Below are 19,323 nucleotides of genomic sequence, written 5' to 3' on the forward strand. Positions count from 1 at the left end.
GTCTTTTTTGCATTCAAATCAGCAGCCAGGTCCTTAATCTTAGAAATAAGGTAAGAAATCCAACTGATTATATCAGTTTCCTCTAATGCTACTTTAATCCTTAAATTGTTTCTCCTGTTACGATCCCATGCGCAGGATCTGCCAACCCAGCCTCAATTTCAGAGATATTCTTTTAAGGCTTGCTTATCTCTAGATGATTATCTGTAGCCTATATATTATTACATACAACCTGTAGAGAGTTACCTTAAGCTTTGCTGGCTAACTGAGCTGTGTCTATTTGATGTGACCTTTTCTTAGAGGGTTTTCTTCATTTGCTCAGCCTGCCAAAGCCTTTTTACTTATACCCAGTGCTTTTTTATATAAAAGAAAAAGGTGCGGGAACTCACACACGTCATAGAACCTGCTTTGCTTACCCTACAAGGTTCCATCCCAAAAAGGTGCCGGAAGTCCGAAAAAGCCCTGCTTATACCCAAAGCATGTTTAATCCCATTCCGGCTTCAGTTCTTTTTTTCAAGTTTTTTTTTTATTAGTCCCCGAATTAAGTCCATCTCAGGTGCGCGTCTCCGCCCGTGGGCAGCGCCATTTATTTATTTATTTATTTATTTATTTATTTATTTATTTATTTATTTATTTATTATTTACTTACTTACTTACTTACTTACTTAACTTACTTTCCTCCCCACCCACCCCCCTCCATTGCATCTTCTTCCTTACTGGGGAGCGGCGCCCCTCACACCTTCTTCTACTCTTCCCCATAAACTTGGATCCTCTTTCCCTTGATTTACTTTCGGCCTTCATGTGTACTTTGGCGTTCTCACTGAAGGGCCCAGCAAAGTAAACCGGCTGAATGAAGAGACGCGTAGCCGGGGCGAGGAAAGGGGGATGGCTAGCGCCACGCGCCATCTTCTCCGGGTGCCCCTAGCCACGCCCCTGGTCAGGGTCAATCTCAGGGTGGGGTCTCCCCCCCCCCTCGAGAGGCGAACCTGCCGCTCTTTGACCGGCCTTGTCAGATTACCAGCGTTTCCCAACCTTAGGAACTTGAAGATGCGTGGACTTCAACTCCCAGAATTCCCCAGCCAGCATAGCTGGCTGGGGAATTCTGGGAGTTGAAGTCCACGCATCTTCAAGTTCCTAAGGTTGGGAAACGCTGGATTAGACTACGCCAGGCCAGTTCCCCCGTCTGGCGGGAACCCCCCCCCCCCCTCCCAGAAGAGCGGCTGAAGCGCCTGACCTCCAGGCAGCCGCTTCAGCCGAGGTCTCCTCTAGCCTGAAGGAAGAAGAGGCGGCTGACGGACAGCGTTACCTGCTGAGCCCGCCCCCGCCCCCGCCCCGGGCGGTGGTAAAACCAGGGCGCGCTGGCACCAGCCAATCGCAGCCCACCCCCCTCTGGAGACACCCAATGGGTTCCTTTCCCAGGGCGAGGCTCGAGCCGCCGAGCTCGGAGGGGAGGCCGAGCGAGGCAGCCTGCAGGAGACGCAGATGCGGCACCTTCCGCCGCTAGGTAGCCCTGCATCCCCGGCACCGCGCGCGCTGGGCACGGCCGGAGCGCTTTGCTTAGCAACCGGCTGAGCAAAAAGGAAACAACAACAACCACAAAAAGAAGGGGGGGGTCACCGCTCGGAGCTCTTGGCGCGGCGGCGGAGCGGAAAAGTCGGGTGGGCTGAATGCATCGCTTGGGCGTCCGGCGAAGGGAAGACCCGCCGCCTCTTCCTCCTCCTCCTCCTCCTCCTCTCCGGGCTTGAGGTCCGTCTCCTACGCCGGGTTGGCCCGTCCCCGGGCGACTATGCGGTCTGGCAAGCCTCCCTACCTCTTCGCGGTCTTCCTGCTGAGCGGTCTCTCGGCGCTGCTGCTCCTCTTCCTCGGGCAACCTGCCCCGGTCCCAAAACAGACGCCGCCGCCTCAGCTACCCTGGCTGGCTCGGCTGCGGGAGAGCGATTTCCTCCGCCGGGCGTGCGGGGCTCTGGCCCGGGGGGAGAAAACCTTCGTGTGGGGAAACCACCTGCGGACGTCCTTCGGCCGAGCCGCCTCCTGCGAAGATTACCTGACGGGGAGCCACTATGTGACCAGACCCGTCTCCGCCGAAGAGGCGGCTTTCCCCTTGGCCTACATCTTCACCCTCCACAAAGAGCTGGCCACCTTCGAGCGGCTCTTCAGGGCGATTTACGCCCCCCACAACGTTTACTGCATCCACGTGGACGAGAAAGTGTCCACCGGGTACAAGCGAGACGTGGAGAAAGTGTTGGAATGCTTCCCGAATGCCTTCCTGGTTTCCAAAGCCGAGCCGGTGGTCTACGCCGGCATCTCCAGGCTTCAGGCTGATTTGAACTGCATGAAAGACCTGCTGCGATCCACCACCCGGTGGAAGTACGTCCTCAACATGTGTGGGCAAGATTTCCCACTGAAAACCAACAAGGAAATTGTCCGGTATCTGAAAAAGTTCAAAGGGAAGAACATCACCCCTGGCATCCTCCCCCCACCTTCAATCACTTTAAGGACCAAGTTTGTTTACAAGGAACACATAGGCAAGCAAGCTTCCTACATGAGAAGGACCGAGGTCCTCAAATCGCCACCTCCCCACAACCTCACTATCTATTTTGGGTCGGCCTATATTGCTCTCACTAGGCCTTTTGTGGAGTTCCTTTTCAATGACACCAGGGCCCTCGATTTGCTGAAATGGTCCAAAGACACTTACAGCCCCGACGAACACTTTTGGGTAACGCTCAATCGGATTCCAGGTAGATACTGATCTCTTGACTCTTTCATTTCGATATAGTAATTTGATTAAACATGACAACTGAAAAGATAAAAACTGATGCAAGTTAGGGGGGGGAAATAGAAAAAAAGAACATAGTAAAGGAAAAAAAAGGAGTGACTTTCCCTCTCATCACAAATAGTATAAATAATTTTAATAACTTGCCACCTTTTCTTAAAATACAATGTATGGTATCTTCTTCCCTCATCTATAAGCAAATGATTTAAGTCGCACCATTGAGTCTTAATCAGCAAAAGCCCATTAAGGGTTACCAGAGATAACAATATGGCTATTTTGATCTTGATCAAATCAACCAATTTTATATGCTTTTTAACAATCTTGATCTTTAATCTCTTCTAATCCCTCTAGAACTTGATTTGTTTTCATTTTTTTCTTTGCTCCTTTTCACAAAATTCTGCAAAACTAACCACACTTGTAAATCCAATATAGATAAATTATCTAGCTCACTCTTGGTTTGTAATGTGTACATCCGTTTTAATTATTAAGACATCAACCCGTTTTATTTGTATGTTTAGCATAGCACTTTTTACCATATCATTCTTGTAGCCTGTCATTTTTAAATCCATTTTCAGGTCAGTCTCAGTCTTGTCCAGTAAAACTTGTTCCTTTTCCATAACATCTTTTAAACACAGTCTACGTAAAAAGGCAGACACTCCTTAAATAAATTTCTGGGTCCATTGTTCAAAAATATTTGGCTCTTTCACTTTTCAACAGCAAAGGGCCAACCTCAGTTAGCTAGAAAATGACAAGGTCTGAAATATTCAGAGATGGCTGGAATACATGCTTGACACTCTGAGAAGCAGTTATTAGTTGATGTCAGCAATTCTAAACCAGCTGAGATTTGATTTCTACACCGGCATTGATAGCTTTCTAAAGTGAGGTTGTAGGACAGGCTGACAGAGTGGTGGTAGGTTTTGTATTGTTTTTTTGATCCACAGTCCAAATGGAAGTTATTTTGCTCAGCCAAACCACTGATAACTATTCGATGAAATCTTCAATTGAATGACTGTATTCCCCAACCCCCAGGGATTTGTTTGCCATTTAATTATAGCCACAGACCCAACAAAAACAAGAAATAGTTATCGGGACACAGATCAAATGATTAGTTACTTTGTAACAAATTCCACCCTAATAAATAATCGCAAGAAATATTTTGTTTCAAAATATGCCTAGAGAAATGTAGTGGAATTTGTTTGAAAGCTCTTTGTTAACATGCCCCTAATCTTATGAATTATGGCCTTAATCCTATGAATTGGTAAACCTATTTCAATTTTTAAAGGTCAATGGAAAGTAAGCCACAGAATTTCCAAAGCAGCTGTCAAGGGACTAGGCAGTTTATTCAGGCATGCTTTAGAGTTACCGATGTCTCTGCCAGTGTGAAAAGAATTTTTCAGGAAGTTGAATCTCAAAATCATAGAACTGGAGGGGATCAAAAGGACAGGTAATTTTTCAGACTTTTTAAAAGCACTGCAATATCTATGGAGGTAAACTATTTCACTGTTGGACAAATTTCACCATCAGGAAGTTTTTACTTATATTAAAATAAAATCTAGGTAGTTGCGTGTATGCCCATCCTTTCTGATCCTGGTTTCTGTGGCAATAGAAAATGGTTCCTGATCATCTTTTTATGATGCTCTTTTTTATGTACCTCAGTACTGATTGTTATCATCTTTCCTCATTCTTCCTTTTCTTCTCTTATTTCTTATTTCTTTTCTTATGATGCAAGACAGGTCTGATAAAACTCGGTGTGCTAAGAAGGAAATAAACTCCTCAGATGCCGCATCATCTGAAACTTGATGTGACTCAGTAACATTAACTATGAACAGGAGGTACAAAGAAAAAACCTCATTTTTCCACCCTCACATTTATTTAGCTTGTTGTTTTTCCATAAGATACAGTCAATGCTACTGGTTTAGGAAAATTAGTTAAATAAATGGAGGTTGTATTCATTCGGTCACTTTTAACATGAGAATTGAATTTTAAAACAAGAAAAAATATCTCAACTTTGTATTGTAAATTCAGTGGATTGTAGGATTGAGCCAACATGTATTAGAACAAGACGCAAGAGTGCATTTTCAAGGGGAGAAAAAAAATCTACCTCAGTTTCATATCTTAAAAACAGTGTTCTCCCATATCAGAGGTCTCCAGAATTTGGACTAATGGACAAACTGGAATTTCACGGAAGTATCTTATCTTATAAAAGAAGTGTTGTGGTGGTCGAAGTGGCAAACCAGAAAGATTAATAGCACCACAAATTGCTCTGGCACTCTTTTAACAACATAGGATTGTCTTATTTGTCCACAGAAAATGTATTGCTCTTGACAATTGAAAAGTTTAACCTGAAGACAGGTTTGAAATGATAATACATTTCACAAATCAAAAGCTTTATAAAATCATGCCAAGAAACAATATAAGGACAATGTAAAGAAATAGAATATTGGTACAGATATTTTCAACTCTCAACAAACCATTTAGTGACCATTCAAAGTTAGAACGGTACTGAAAGAAGTGACCTATGACCATTTTTCACACATAAACCATTGCAGCATCTGATGGTCACATGATTAAAATTTGGATGCTAGGTAACTGGTTCATATTTATGATGGTTGCAGGGTCCCGGGCTCATGTGCTCGCCTTTTGTGACCTTCTGAGAAGCAATGTCAATGGGAAAACCAGATTCACTTAACAACCATGTTACCAACTTAACTGCAGGGATTCACTTAACAACTGTGGCAAAATGGTCGTAAAATGGGGCAACATCCACTTAACAAATATCTCCCTTAGCAACAGAAACTTTGGGTTCGATTGCACTCATAAGTCAAGGACTTACCTATACTTGCTTTTGTCACAATCCAGAAGTTACAGCCGGTGCACAGCAGACTTGATGAAATAGATGCTGTCTAATACTAATGAGAGAAATCAACTTCCCATTTAAGTATGCAAGAGAAATATGTTATATGTTTAGTTAAATACAGAAATATAGGACGGCAGCATGCAACAATCCTTTTTTCTTTCTCTGAACTCATGTTTTTTAGATGTGCTTGGCTACTATTCTCATCACTCTCATAATTATGGGGAACGGAAGTTGGAACCCAGGACACCGTGACAGGTGTTCTAGCAAGTCAATTCAGTCTTTGCCTAAAGATATGCCACTCTTGGTATCTGCTACTGTCACTTGAAGGGACGCGGTGGCTCAGTGGGTTAGGATGCTGAGCTTGTCGATCAGATGGTCGGCAGTTTGGTGGGTCAAATCCCGAGTGCCGCGTAACAGAGTGAGCGCCTGTTACTCGTCCCAGCTTCAGCCAACCTAGCAGTTCGAAAGCACGTAAAAATGCAAGTAGAAAAATAGGGACCACTACGGTGGGAAGGTAACAGCGTTCTGTGGCGTCTAGTCATGCCGGCCACATGACCATGGAGACTCCTCGGACAAGCGCTGGCTCTTCGACTTTGAAACGGAGATGAGCACCGGCCCCTAGAGTTGGAAACGACTAGCATGCATGTGCAGGGGAACCTTTACCTTTACCTTTTTACTGTCACTTGCTGTGTTATATCCAAGCCATGCAAGAAATTAACCTTATAAAATTGGATCTTGCCTACAGGCTACCTCAGAAACATTGCAAAGCATAGTTATTTTGTATTGAGTTAAAAAGAGTGCCCTGTCTATCTTTTAGATAACCTTTGGTTAAAAAAAAAACCCTCATTTTTTTCTTGGGATCTGGGCTGGCTGGACAGACAGGTCAGGCTTCTTCAGAGCTTCTGTTTTATTCTTTTCATTGCTCTGGGCAATTTGACTGATTGCAAAACTAAAATTACCACCCAAAGGGAGAAGTGACTCTTACCTACCATTACTAAATGTTCAGATGAGATATTTCCATGCAACTGAACATTCATCATAGCATTTCATCAGGTGAAACTCTAGAGGAAAAGTCAACTCTGCAGCAAGAGAAAAGGTAAAAAGAATCTTAATGATAACCTTTTGCTTGTGGATTGTTTCAGTAAAACTCCTTAAACTCAGGCATGGAGATGTTAGTTACTTGAAAATTGGGTTTTATGGGCAAGAGTTTTCAAGGGAGTTGCTTGAGGGGTTGTTGTTTTCTGGAAACCCTATAATTTGCTGAGACTCAAGAGCTTCCACTCTCCCATGCAGATATCACTCAATTTCAGCCACAGAAATGAGTGACTGGTTCCAGCCATTTGTTTTCAAGAGGACTATATAAAATCCATGTATTGATTTTCGGGAAGCTTACTTGAGAAAACAGTTTAAATGCTTTTACTTGCTTCTCTATCTAATTTTTAACTAGAGTTAAGTCTAATTTTTTTCTTTTTTTTTCCTGAAGAAATGTTACATTTCATGAAACAAAAGAGGCAGAAAAAGGAAAAAAAGTGTCTGGGATGTTCCCCTGAAACATTTTTCATATACAGCAGGGGTGTCAAACTCAATTTCAATGAGGGCCGCATCAGCATTGCGGTTGCCCTCAAGGGGCCGGGTGGGTGTGGCCTGGGTGGGCGTGCCCTACTGGGTGGGCGTGGCTAGAATGCATATGGCCTACTGGGTGGGCGTGGCCAGCTCTACATCGTTGGCATCAAGGGTGCCTATGGGGGCCTGGGCAGGAGTGAGACAGATCTGAGGGTCTCTGGCAGGAGGAGGGTCTCTGGGCCAGGGCCAAGACAGTGGGGGCCGTTCCCTCACTGTTTCCAGGATGGCTTCGCGGGCCGCATGAAACCACTTCGCGGGCCGGATCCGGCCCCCGGGCCTTGTGTTTGACATGTCTGATATACAGTATCTTCTGTTCCACTGCTGTTCTGATACATCCTACATTGATTTAGAAAGCCATTCCTGCTTAACGTTTAGCTGTGGTTGAGAAAGCCTATTTTCTTTCACTGTAAATCTTTGAAAGAATTATAGTGTCTCTACGCAGCGGAAAAGTGAGATGAAAATAGTATGACTTTGTGGTTAGTTTCAGTCAAACTGTTTTTCAGAGTTGATACTGTGAAGCTAACATGTGGTCCTGACCTCTTAAGAGAAAAAGCAGAGTAGACATGCAATAAAATACACACACACACACACACACACACACACACACACACACACACACACACATTGGAAATTCTCAATCATCCAGGTCGCTATTGCCCCCAAAAATGCTTTTTTTTTCCAAAAGGCAACTGAACTTTCTTGATTTTTTTTTCCTTTGAAAACATTTCACTTCTCATCTACCATAAGAAGCTTCTTCAATTCTGAACTGAACTGAACTGACTGAAGATTTTTTGATGAGAAGTAAAACATTTTCAAAGGAAAAAAAAATCAAGAAAGTCCAGTTTACTTTCGATAAAAGCACTTCTGTATTAAGTTTGTATTTACGGTATGATACAATACGTCACAGAATGCCAAAGAGCACACATAGGATCTCAGAAAAACAATAAACACAATCTATGTAGAAAAAAATATATAGTGAAGAATTTCCAGAGGTACATAATACTATTATGACTTCTGCTGTTAATAACTTCTTCAGAGTTTTGCTAAGAAATTTACTGCCGTTTTGGCAAGCATTTTTTTTTCATCAAAACTTTTCTCATGGACAAATACTATATACAAATACTATTGTTTATGTCCAGAAACCTCATACAGGTAGTCCTCCACTTATAACAATTTATTTAGTGACCGTTCAAAGTTACAACGCCACTGAAAAAAAATGACTGAAGACCATTTTTCACACTTATGATTGTTGCAGCATCCCCGTGGTCATGTGATTAGAATTCAGGGTCTTGGCAACTGACTCATACAGTATTTATGACGGTTGCAGGGTCCCGGGGTCATGTAATAACCTTTAATAACCTCCTGACAACCAAAGTCAAAGGGGAAGCCAGATTCACTTAACAACTGTGTGGCTCAGTTCAGTGATTCACTGAACAACTGTGGCAAGAAGGATAGTAAAATGGGGCAAAACTCACTTAACAAATGTCTCGTTTAGCAACATAAATTTTGGGCTCAATTGTGGTCATAAATTGAGGACTACCTGTATTTCCATAGTATCCACCTGATCTTAAGCCAATGTTCTTGTTTAATTTGTGGCGAGGTATAATGTTGCAACACCTAGAATTTTCTCAAGTAAGATGTATCTTAAATTATTCTGCTAACAAATCATTTTATTCCGCAACTTTGATATTGCTGAAAATTTTATATGAAATTCTGCTAACAAATAATTTTATTCCGCAACCTTGATATTGCTGAAAATTTTATATGAAATGTGTGGTTTTGCAGTAGAGAGAGCAAATCATTTAGAAGTATTACCTAGGGTTTGTTTATTAATATAATTCAGGGGATTTAGAGCCTTTGCTATTGTTCCATGTCACTGGTTTTCCGCAGTGTTGGCAAGTTTGGTTGTTGTTAATATTTTCTGTAAAATACAGGATATCTGCTTCTGCTTCAGGAAGGAAATGGAATTTTGGACTTAAAAAGAAAGCTGCTAGTTGTTTTTTTGTTTTTTGTTTTGGGGTGTGTGTGTGTGTGCAGTATATAGGCCATATTTATATTAACCGTGTGTTGCAAATAATCTTAGCATGTGTCTATGAAATGCTAGTAGTTTCTCCATATATATTTTGAATGGTACTTAATTCCTTACATGCTTTTGTACAGTGCTTAATGTGTGTGTGCATGCACGTGCCTGTGTGTGTGTGTGTGTCTGTGTGCACCTTAGAGTCAGTTTTTGACTCCTAGTGACTGCCTGGTTTAGCCCCTGCAATTTTCTCCACAAAGGTTTTTGAAGTGGCTTGAAATTTCTTTTTTCCTAGGGCTAAGAGAGAGTAACTGGCTGAAGGTCACTCAGCTGGCTTTGTGCTTAAGGCCAAATGTCTAGACCAAATCCTGAGCTGTGATGCAACATAAATGGGAACAAATGATTTGTGATTGCATGCCCAAGATGGCGGACGTGTTCGGCTGAGCTCCGTGAGGAGCTTCGGCAATTTTTGCGACTCTTGGGAGCCCCACAGGAATGCTTTCTTTCTGTGAAGGGGTTTGGGTTGGGGGCGAGGAGAAGCTCCTGGTGGTCTGTTTTTGGGGCGGCTGTGCTGCTTGTTGTTGGCTCTGTGAGCCCTGGACTTTCGGAGGATTCTCGGCTGAGTCCGGAGGACTCTGGAAGGGCCTTGCCGCCGACCAGCTGATTGTCGGGGGGCCGCGGGAGCTCAGCGAAGCCCAATGGAGTCTGCAGGAGGCCCCGGAAGAACCCAGCAAAACCCTGCTCTGTGCGGCACCGACCGGCTGGTTGTCAGGGCCGCGGGAGCCCAGCGAAGCCTGGAGGAGTTTGGCGGAGGTTTTTGGAAGAACTTGGGAGACCCGCACTCCACCGTCCAGCTGATCGTTGTCGCTGCTATGCTGTTGTGGGGGTCTGGTGGAGCCTTGCGGAGCCCAGGACAACTCGACGGAGCTTGGCGGTGCTCAGGAGAGCCTTCCAGCTGCTTGGAGGAGCCAGATACTGGCCGATTGATGGTTGGTATTATGAATCGTGGCTTGGAGCAGCGTCAGCGTTGAAGTACTGGAGTGGTGGAGATGTTTCTGGTTGGCGTCTGAGACGGCCGGCGGCGAGGGGAGTTGGAGTTCCACGGCCGCTCTGGTATGATGACCATGACCTGGTGGTAGAGTGTGGACGCTTATGCCTTGGACATTTGGAGGCATAAATTAGTTTTTGCGCCGCCAGAAACTGACTGGACCATGTTTTGTGGCCCTGTTGAAGTACTATGGGTCCCAGTTTCCTCCTCTATTGGCCCGATTATCATCTGGTCCTTTCCATGACACGTAAAGGAACTTTGTAACCGGAGCTTCTCTTACCACTTTGTGACTCTATGGTTTTTTAGCCCTAATTTACCTCGCTGACTCTTTTGCCCTATTGCCCCCCCTTTCCTCTCCCCTATGGTTCTGGGAGGTCCCGGGTGTAAAACCACTGTGGGAGAGTGGTTAAGATTTTCCAGCTGCTACCTTCCTAGAGGTGAGAGCTCTAGGCGGTATTGCCTTCCCCGGTTGTATGTCCCAGGCTGCTCCCCGGTCCTGACCGTCGTGAGAGGACGGGGACTGTTCCGGGTTAAATCATTTTTAAATATTAGTTGTTTCATTTCTCAATTGTAGTTTTTCTTTTTGGATTGCTGATATGAGAACACACTTCCTTAGTACAGCACGTATGAAGTTACTGCTCTTAATACAGATTCACTAAGACAGTTTTCTGAATATTAGTACTTGTGTTGCCAAGCGTATTGTTACTTGTATGCTTCAGTCAATAGGCTTTTTTAAGCCCTTGATTGATTCTTGTGAACCATATGACTGTTGGGGCATGTAGGGAGCCAGGAACTGAGCTAGGGAAGAGCTTGTCACCAGCTTATTGTTGACATTCATGTGGAATTGGGTTTAAGGCAAGGAGCAAGTTCTTACCAGCTGGCTGCCAACACTTGCAAGGAGGTGGGACTGAAATGGTAAGTGGGCTTTAGTCTGTGAACATTCAGGGAGTATGGCAGATGTCCAAATGCAGGGGTCTTAAAACTTGCCCCTTTTATGACTTGTGGACTTCAACTCCCAGAATTCCTCAGCCAGCATGCCTGGCTGAGGAATTCTGGGAGTTGAAGTCCACAAGTCATAAAAGGGCGTAGTTTGTAGACCACTGTCCTAATGGATCTCCACAGACGGAACTTGGAAAATCAGTGGTGTCAACTGGGAGCTTTCCAAGGTCCTGATTTCTGATGAAAGAGATGTTTTTTAGAATTAATTATTTTATATGCAAAAGGTAAAAAAACCCACCCTTCACCAAAGCTCTCCTATTTTAAACTATACTTATAAGCACATGTTTATTACATTTATACTATTAAATTATTAATATTTAAGTCAGTTTAATAATAAGTTAGGGAGAATGGGGAATTAAATGTATATTGTGTCCATTCTTTATTTGCTTACACTTATTTTGCCAAACTAAAACTATAACCTACTAATCTACTGATATATCTTGAGAGATTCTAGGGCAGTGGCCTCCAACTTTTTGACTGCTAGGGCATTGGTTCTGTGGAGATTTTTTTTTTTTTTGCGGACCAGAGGGGTGTGTGGTTTCGTACACCGCCTGCATCCCCTGCGTGCTCCGATGGGGCTGTGGTCCCTTGGGCGGCCCAATTTCTGGTGTGCCAGTTTCTGGAGTCAGTCCATGGCCCAGGGTGTGGAGACTCCTGTTCTAGGGTATGTCTGCCCTGAACCTCTTTCCCTCAGTATTCCCCCATCCAACCCAGAACTGTGAGCTCTCTTAATCTGGGATTCACTGGGCAAGCTCTCTGTTGCCAAAACATCCCCCCCACACACACTGCTTCTCCAAGTTTGCATTCCAAATTATGACAAGAAGATTTTTAAAAAGCAATACAGATAGTCCTTGCTTAATTACGCTATTGGGACCAGAAACGTCATCATTAAGTGACACAGTCATAAGTAAACAGAAACACATGATCACTCCATATAGCAATGACAGTTCCAGCAGACCCAGTGGCCAATGTTAAGCAAGGACTGCACATTTCTTCAAGTGCGGACTTCACATGTTTGCGAACGGTGACTTGCTGCCAGCTTCACCATTGAGTTGCTTATTGGAAGCCAGCAGGGAAGGTTGCAAATCACAATCGCGTGGGATGTAGCAATAATGATAAGTACAAGGATCAGTCACAAGAACCACTTATTCAGCACCATCATTAATTCAAATGATCACATGATCGTTAAACAAGAACCACCTGCAATTTACCTGGCATTTTAAGAATAAGAACTTAAAATATCTTTCTCTTTTTTCTCTTCAAATCACAGGTGTCCCTGGTGCCATGCCAAATGCCACATGGGAAGGTAACTTGAGAGCTGTGAAATGGAGTGATGAAGAAAAGAATCATGGAGGATGCCATGGTAAAATGAATATCATTTTAATGTTTGTGTCTTTTAATATTTAAAAGATTAATAATATTGCCCTAAAATTTAGTATCTCATGAACCTGTTCTGGCACTATTTTTCTTTTGTTTACTATGGAGATTAAAGGGATTGTAGAAAAACATACTATGCATTGATTGAAACATGCAGTGCGTGAACCCAGAAATGCCCAGTGTTTGGAGAGCGACAGGTTTAGCAACCTTGGCAAGACAAAGTGGCTGTGGGATTTTGGCTCTCCTGGCATCAGAGATTTGCCATTTTGAGTTCTGCATGGGTTTGTACTTCTCCAGACAAAACCAGTGCATAATATGGGAATCTTCCTAGGTTATCAGCTGCTGCTTAAAGAGCAGGGAATAGTTATGGCCAAGAGACCTTTGCCCAGATTCATTTGATATCTCAGTTGCAGCCTTTCTTATACCTGGACTGTCTTCTTACAATTGCTCATGCCTTAAACATTTTACGTTTGGACTACTGAAAAACAGGCTTTGTGGGCTGCCATTGAAGGCCAACTTGTGGGCAATTATGGTTGTGCCTCAGCAAACACATGTGACTCCTTTGCTGTGTTAGTTGCATTTGGTACTGGTGAGTTTCTGGGTACGATTTAAGATACTGATAGTCCGCTAACATCATCATCTTCATGGCATAGGACCTGGTTACCTGGGGAACACCTTTCCCCAATAAATCATTTTGCCCTGTAATCTCTGACAGAATAGGCACGCTCTGACTTTGTCTTTGACACAACATCATCTAATACAGACATGTCAAACACAAGGCCCGGGGGCCAGATCCGGCCCGCGCAGTGGTTTCATGCGGCCCGTGAAACCATCCTGGAAACAGTGAGGGAATGGCCCCCACTGCCTTGGCCCTGGCCCAGAGACCCTCCTCCTGCCAGAGACCCTCAGATCTGTCCCACTCCTGCCCAGGCCCCCATAGGCACCCTAGATGCGAATGATGTAGAGCTGGCCACATCCACCCAGTAGGCCATACGCACTCTAGCCACGTCTACCCAGTAGGCCACGCCCACCCAGGCCACAACCACCTGGCCCCCTGAGGGCAACCACAATGCTGATGCGGCCCTCAATGAAATTGAGTTTGACACCCCTGATCTAATAGGTCTCAGGAAGCATCTCTTTTCTGGCCTGGCACCTGCCTTTGGAAATAATATTTCTCCATAACTTCAAATTGTCCCAACCCCATGACCCTTGAAAGTCATTCATGAAGAACTGGTTCTTCTTCCACGCCCTGGGAGGGGCTGTTGCTTTTATTGAAAGCTTTTCATGATCACTTCTTGTTCTTTTTAGTTTCCATTATTTTTTGGGCTTTAATTTTAAACTCCAGAGACTTCGTCAACCTGGGTGATTCTTTAAATTTGGCAAAATAAATAAATAATAATTAGGTTAATTTACCAAAAGAACCCCCCCCCCCCACACACACACTTCTATTCCCCTGGTACTTTGTATACATGTGACGTGTGTTAAGGTTTTTACAAACAATTCTGTGTTTAGCTGTCAGCACCCAGTTTTCAAAATATATCATGGACTTTAAAATTGCATACTTGGCAGCTTTAAATTTGTAATCACAACAATTTAGAAAACTCTCAAATACGTATCCAAAGCAGCAGAACGTGGGTGACTAGAATGACAGGATTATAGTGTATTGTCTGACTTATTTAAGTTGCAGAAATTTCAAGCAGTTAGGAAAGAAAAAAGACAAGAAATGGGGGCAGGGGAGAGAGAAAAAATACACACTAGAAGTAAAAAGGGAGCCACAGGGAAATTATTAAAAAGGAAGAGAAAGTGAATAAGACAGAAACTAAAGAAGTAATAGGGGGAAAGGGGGAGAAGTGAAGCAGACTAACTTTTTGCTCTGTTCTCCACCTCAGGATGAGCTGATGTCTTGTTTTAATATGAGGACACAGTCACTAGAATGGAAACAGCCTTGAGGTATAGAGGTTGAGTGTATCTTACTCCATAATGTGCTATACCTGCTATACCTGCCTCCTTCCTGTGCAACTGCTTTCCTGGTCCTGTGATGGGAGTGGGTAATGGGGGTTGCCAATCTTGTGGGTGCAAGAGAACTTCAATCTTGCATATCTGAGGTTGGAGTCTGACTATAGACCTGATGCAAATCACTGAAGCTTCCACATACAGTAGTACGAGTCATATGTTAAATCTGGGTTTTATCCTGGGGCAATGGCAGTTTGATCTGTTTAGAGCAGGCATGTCAAACTGCCAGCCCATGGGCCGGATGTGTCACACCGAAACCACGCCCACCCATTGCTGGCAATGCCGGCATTGCCACACGATGTATTGTGACTCTTTCCCCATTGCTGGCAATGGGTGGGCATTGTTTCAGTGTGACGCATCCGGCCCGTGGGCCAGCAGTTTGACATGCCTGGTTTAGAGGCATAACATCTGTCTCTTGTAATGGTCAGGCTACTCTTGGATTGCTTCAGATTTCTCTGGTGATTGGTTCATCCCAGGTGTTTACAGTAATGGACCCTGAGGAATTCTCTGAGGCTCCGCTCCACAATTTGCCTGAGGCCTTACTCACCATTTGAAATGAGAGGTGAAGATGGCCTTTACCTCACCCTTCTATAATCATTCCTTGTGTGTGGATCCTGAGGAGTTTTCAGAAGAGTGATGAAACAAGAGAAGAGATTTCTGGAGTGGCCCTAAAAAAAGACAAGGAGCAACTCTTGAGCAGAAGCCTACTTAATACTGATACAAGAGTCTATAATAAATAGCTACATCATGAGAAGGGCCTCTCTCTCTTTGAATTTTGGTAGACCCCAACCCTGCTAGTTTTTAAGAAGGCCCTAAAAACCTGCTCTTCCCCGCTCCCAGTCCAGGACACTGTCAAACCTGTGAGTTAGGCCTCTGGCTTCCAGTATAGTATATTTTATAATTTCCCTTTGTATTTGATGCTTTTAACCTGTGGTGCCTCTACTGACATAATGCCAATAAAAAGTTTTATTTATTTAATTATTAAATGCATTTATATGACCACCCATCTTACTAAACGTGACTCTGGGAGGTATACCATCAATAGCTAAAACAATACCACAACTGTTAAAGGACTTAAAAATAAACCAAAACAAGATAAATAGAATAAATAAAAATAGGATTGTGCGAGAGTGCAACCATCAAGCAGGTTCCCCATCGGATCCCCAAAATTGCTAGAAGAACCATATTTTCAGGGCCTTCTGAAAGGCTAACAGGGATAAGGCTAACATCATCTGGGCGGAGGGATGCTCCAGATAGCAGAAGCCACAGCAGAAAAGGAACATTATCTGGCTTCTATCAGATATAACTCTTTAGCAGATGGGACCCATAATCTATCCCTCCTGCCGAACAGGATGGGTAGATAAGCAGTCCCTCAAATAACCTGGACCCATGTCATGTAGGGCTTTGAAGGTCAAAGTTCTTTCGAGTATATAATCAGAATAATCTTTAAAATGTGTCTGTGTTTGAATAAGGGTTAAAAACCAACGATAGACATGGCTTAAGTAGCTCATGTAATCTTTCTGTTAGTTAGTGAAAAACAGGAAAACCACATTGTCTTTTGCAGCTATAATGTGCCTATTCTTCTATACACAACTGCTTGGAGCGGAAACTTTTTCTTTAGTCTGGGTCGGAGTCAGAAACCAGTCATTGCAGAGTGTCCCAAAATGTCTGTCTAACGACGCAGAGTTTATTATATTTATACAGTTTTAACAAGCAGGAAAGAGCACACAGCAAAAGCATTGTTTATTGGTGTATTCCCTTGTCAATCTTTAAGAACATCCCAGCCAGGGTAGAGTCTCACATATCTTGATGGTTCCTGGCAGTCCTTGGCGGTGCTAATTGGAGTGAGCTCATAGACATGCGGTTAAACAAGATACTGAGGCAGGCAGTTTTCTGCACACGGTCCCTTCATATCCTTGACCTCCATCTCTACAAGTCTGTATTTTTATTAAAGGTAAAGGCAAAGTTTCCCCCGCACATGTGTGCTAGTCGTTTCCAACTCTAGGGGCCGGTGCTCATCTCCGTTTCAAAGCCAAAGAGCCAGCGCTTGTCCGAGGATGTCTCCGTGGTCATGTGGCCGGCATGACTAGACGCCAAAGGCGCATGGAACGCTGTTACCTTCCCACTGTAGTGGTCTCTATTTTTCTACTTGCATTTTTACGTGCTTTCGAACTGCTAGGTTGGCAGAAGCTGGGACGAGTAACAGGCGCTCACTCTGTTACGCGGCACTCGGGATTTGACCCGCCAAACTGCCGACCATCTGATCGACAAGCTCAGCGTCCTAACCCACCGAGCCACTGCGTCCTGTATTTTTATTGCTTGACTATAAATCACAAGTATAATTTCAGAGCAGTGCTGCTTGCTGGAACTCACTCTGTCTGTCTCAAGGATAAGGAGTAGCCCTTTAGTTGTACTAACTTGTAAGTGGAAATATTATGTTGTACTCATCAGTATTGAACTCTTCCTTCAGCTTCTTGAGTCAGTTTTTGCTTTCAACAAAACCTTATTAGCCACCGACAATTCCCTGGTAAGTGCACAGTAACATAAATTGAACAAACAAATAATTAAAGCATGTAACCTAGTAAAAATTGAATATCCAGCACCCACATGCTCCAAAACTACTTTTCGATACTGATCCTGAATAAGGAGAAAAGGATATGATATTCTACGCCTCTGTTTTACTTCAAGTGTTATTAAAATTGCGAGATCTTCCTTATTTCAGTAGGATTAGACTGCAAAGACCTTAGTGCAAGTATGCATCTTGATTCTTCTGTCCACAAAATGTTATTGTAATATTGATATTTTATGCCTTGACAGGTCATTATGTCAGAAGCATATGTATCTATGGAACTGGTGACTTGCCATGGCTGCTGAAATCCAAAAATCTATTTGCTAACAAATTTGAACTCAAAACATATCCGCCTACTGTAGAATGCCTGGAATTGAAACTTCGGGAAAGACAACTGAACGAGAGCGAAATACCAGTTGAACCAAGCTGGTACTTTTAATTTAAAATAAAATAAACACTTATTGGGGAAGAAGGATAATAATAAAAACTGCTCCTTTTAGGAACAACTGATTTTGCCTTGACGTGAGGTATTTTTTTTGGATGTTCAATATGGAACTTTTTTTTAATACATGAAAAAACTTTGCATTTTAACTGACCTAAGGATTCTGCACCATCTCTGCATTTCATTTGAATTTTATTCCAATTTTTTTAAAAAATGTGGCTCTCATTTCGGAACAGGATTCTCCTTTTTTTTCCAATTGCATAGATTACTGTTTGCTAACACCCTCAGGAATTTTTTTAAAAAAATTCTGAATAATTAGTTTAAAGAGTGAATTTGGATTATTTTACTAATTGATGGTCCAAATGGAATGATTAAGATTTTAATCAATAAAGATTCAGAGATGGATCTTCTAGCTCAGATTGCCTTTTGCACAACCTGAGTTTGCTTCTAGCTGTACTCTACTATTACTATTTGTTTCTGAATAGGCCAGATTCTTAGACTTTTACATTACCTGCTTAAACTTGGAGAAATGGCCTTCTGCACTGCACTATTGAAGACGTATCCTTTTTAACAACAGCAAAGCAGCCAGTGAACCAGGATAGGACAGATGATCTAAAAGACAGACCAGGAATGTACTGTATATAGAAGAGTAAAACATTTATTGGAAAAATATATTAATATTAGATCAACAGTATGTTTCCACTTTTATCAAGTTTTGCTTGGCCACTTAATAAGCCTAGAAGTGATGTAAAGAAGAGCTTCTAGATGTACAGAAATAATTTTATATGGACCAACGTTTTTTTGATTTAGAAGGCTATCACTATCTTCAACGCAGAAGTGCCATCATTATCTTTTATACCATCTGCTAATCTGAAAGTCATTTTCATTATTCTTTAGGTAACATTTCTGCACACAATTTTAATTTCCATCCCATCTACTATGGAAAAAGTAAAGAAAGAAATAGCAATGTATGCTAAATGTATACTGCTCAAAAAAATAAAGGGAACACTTAAACAACACAATGTACTGTATTTAATAGTAGGATGTCTTATCTTGTGTTCCCTTTATTTTTTTGAGCAGTATATTTAGGGTGGAAAAAAGAAAAAAAAACACTCAAAAATCAACACTGGGGAAAAAATCTTTGTATTTTAGGCTGAAGGTTGTAATTCTATCATGAAATACCATAAAAATATTTATGGCAATCAGTATACTAACAAAATACCTATCTTTGCAGAAGTCCTTTAAACATTATATAATTTCACTGTCACTATTTCTATTAAAAATATTGCCTGTGTTGTCCCCATTATTCTTTCTTAGTTATTTTACTTTTAAGTGAAATGGAATTATTTTTTCCCATAAAGACATGGATTTGCCAAAATGCACTGACTGAAGATTATTGACTGTGATTCTTTTTTAAAATAACATTCAGTTGGTTAAATAAAATAAAATAGTATTTATCAAAACACTGTGCAGACATTGCCTTTACTACAGACCCTTATCATATAGAGCAATGAGGTTACAGATAATCATAATTATTATGGCTGTGCATGCTTCAAAAATGAGCCAGGAGAAATGCTTTGGATCTCACACAACTACAGCCTTCTC

General features: G+C 42.5%; 1 protein-coding gene across 1 annotated transcript; it reads left to right on the plus strand.

Annotated features, from left to right (window-relative positions):
* Nucleotides 1-1,447: 1,447 nt before the first annotated feature.
* GCNT2 (glucosaminyl (N-acetyl) transferase 2 (I blood group)) lies at nt 1,448-19,113 on the plus strand. Its single transcript, XM_083357579.1, has 3 exons — nt 1,448-2,735; nt 12,588-12,680; nt 17,525-19,113. Exons 1-3 carry the CDS (start codon nt 1,784-1,786, stop codon nt 17,713-17,715), a joined length of 1,236 nt encoding a protein of 411 aa, XP_083213705.1. The 5' UTR covers nt 1,448-1,783; the 3' UTR covers nt 17,716-19,113.
* Nucleotides 19,114-19,323: the final 210 nt, after the last annotated feature.

The sequence above is a fragment of the Vipera ursinii genome (assembly GCF_947247035.1).
Source record: "Vipera ursinii genome assembly, chromosome: 3".
NCBI classification, from domain to species: domain Eukaryota; kingdom Metazoa; phylum Chordata; class Lepidosauria; order Squamata; family Viperidae; genus Vipera; species Vipera ursinii.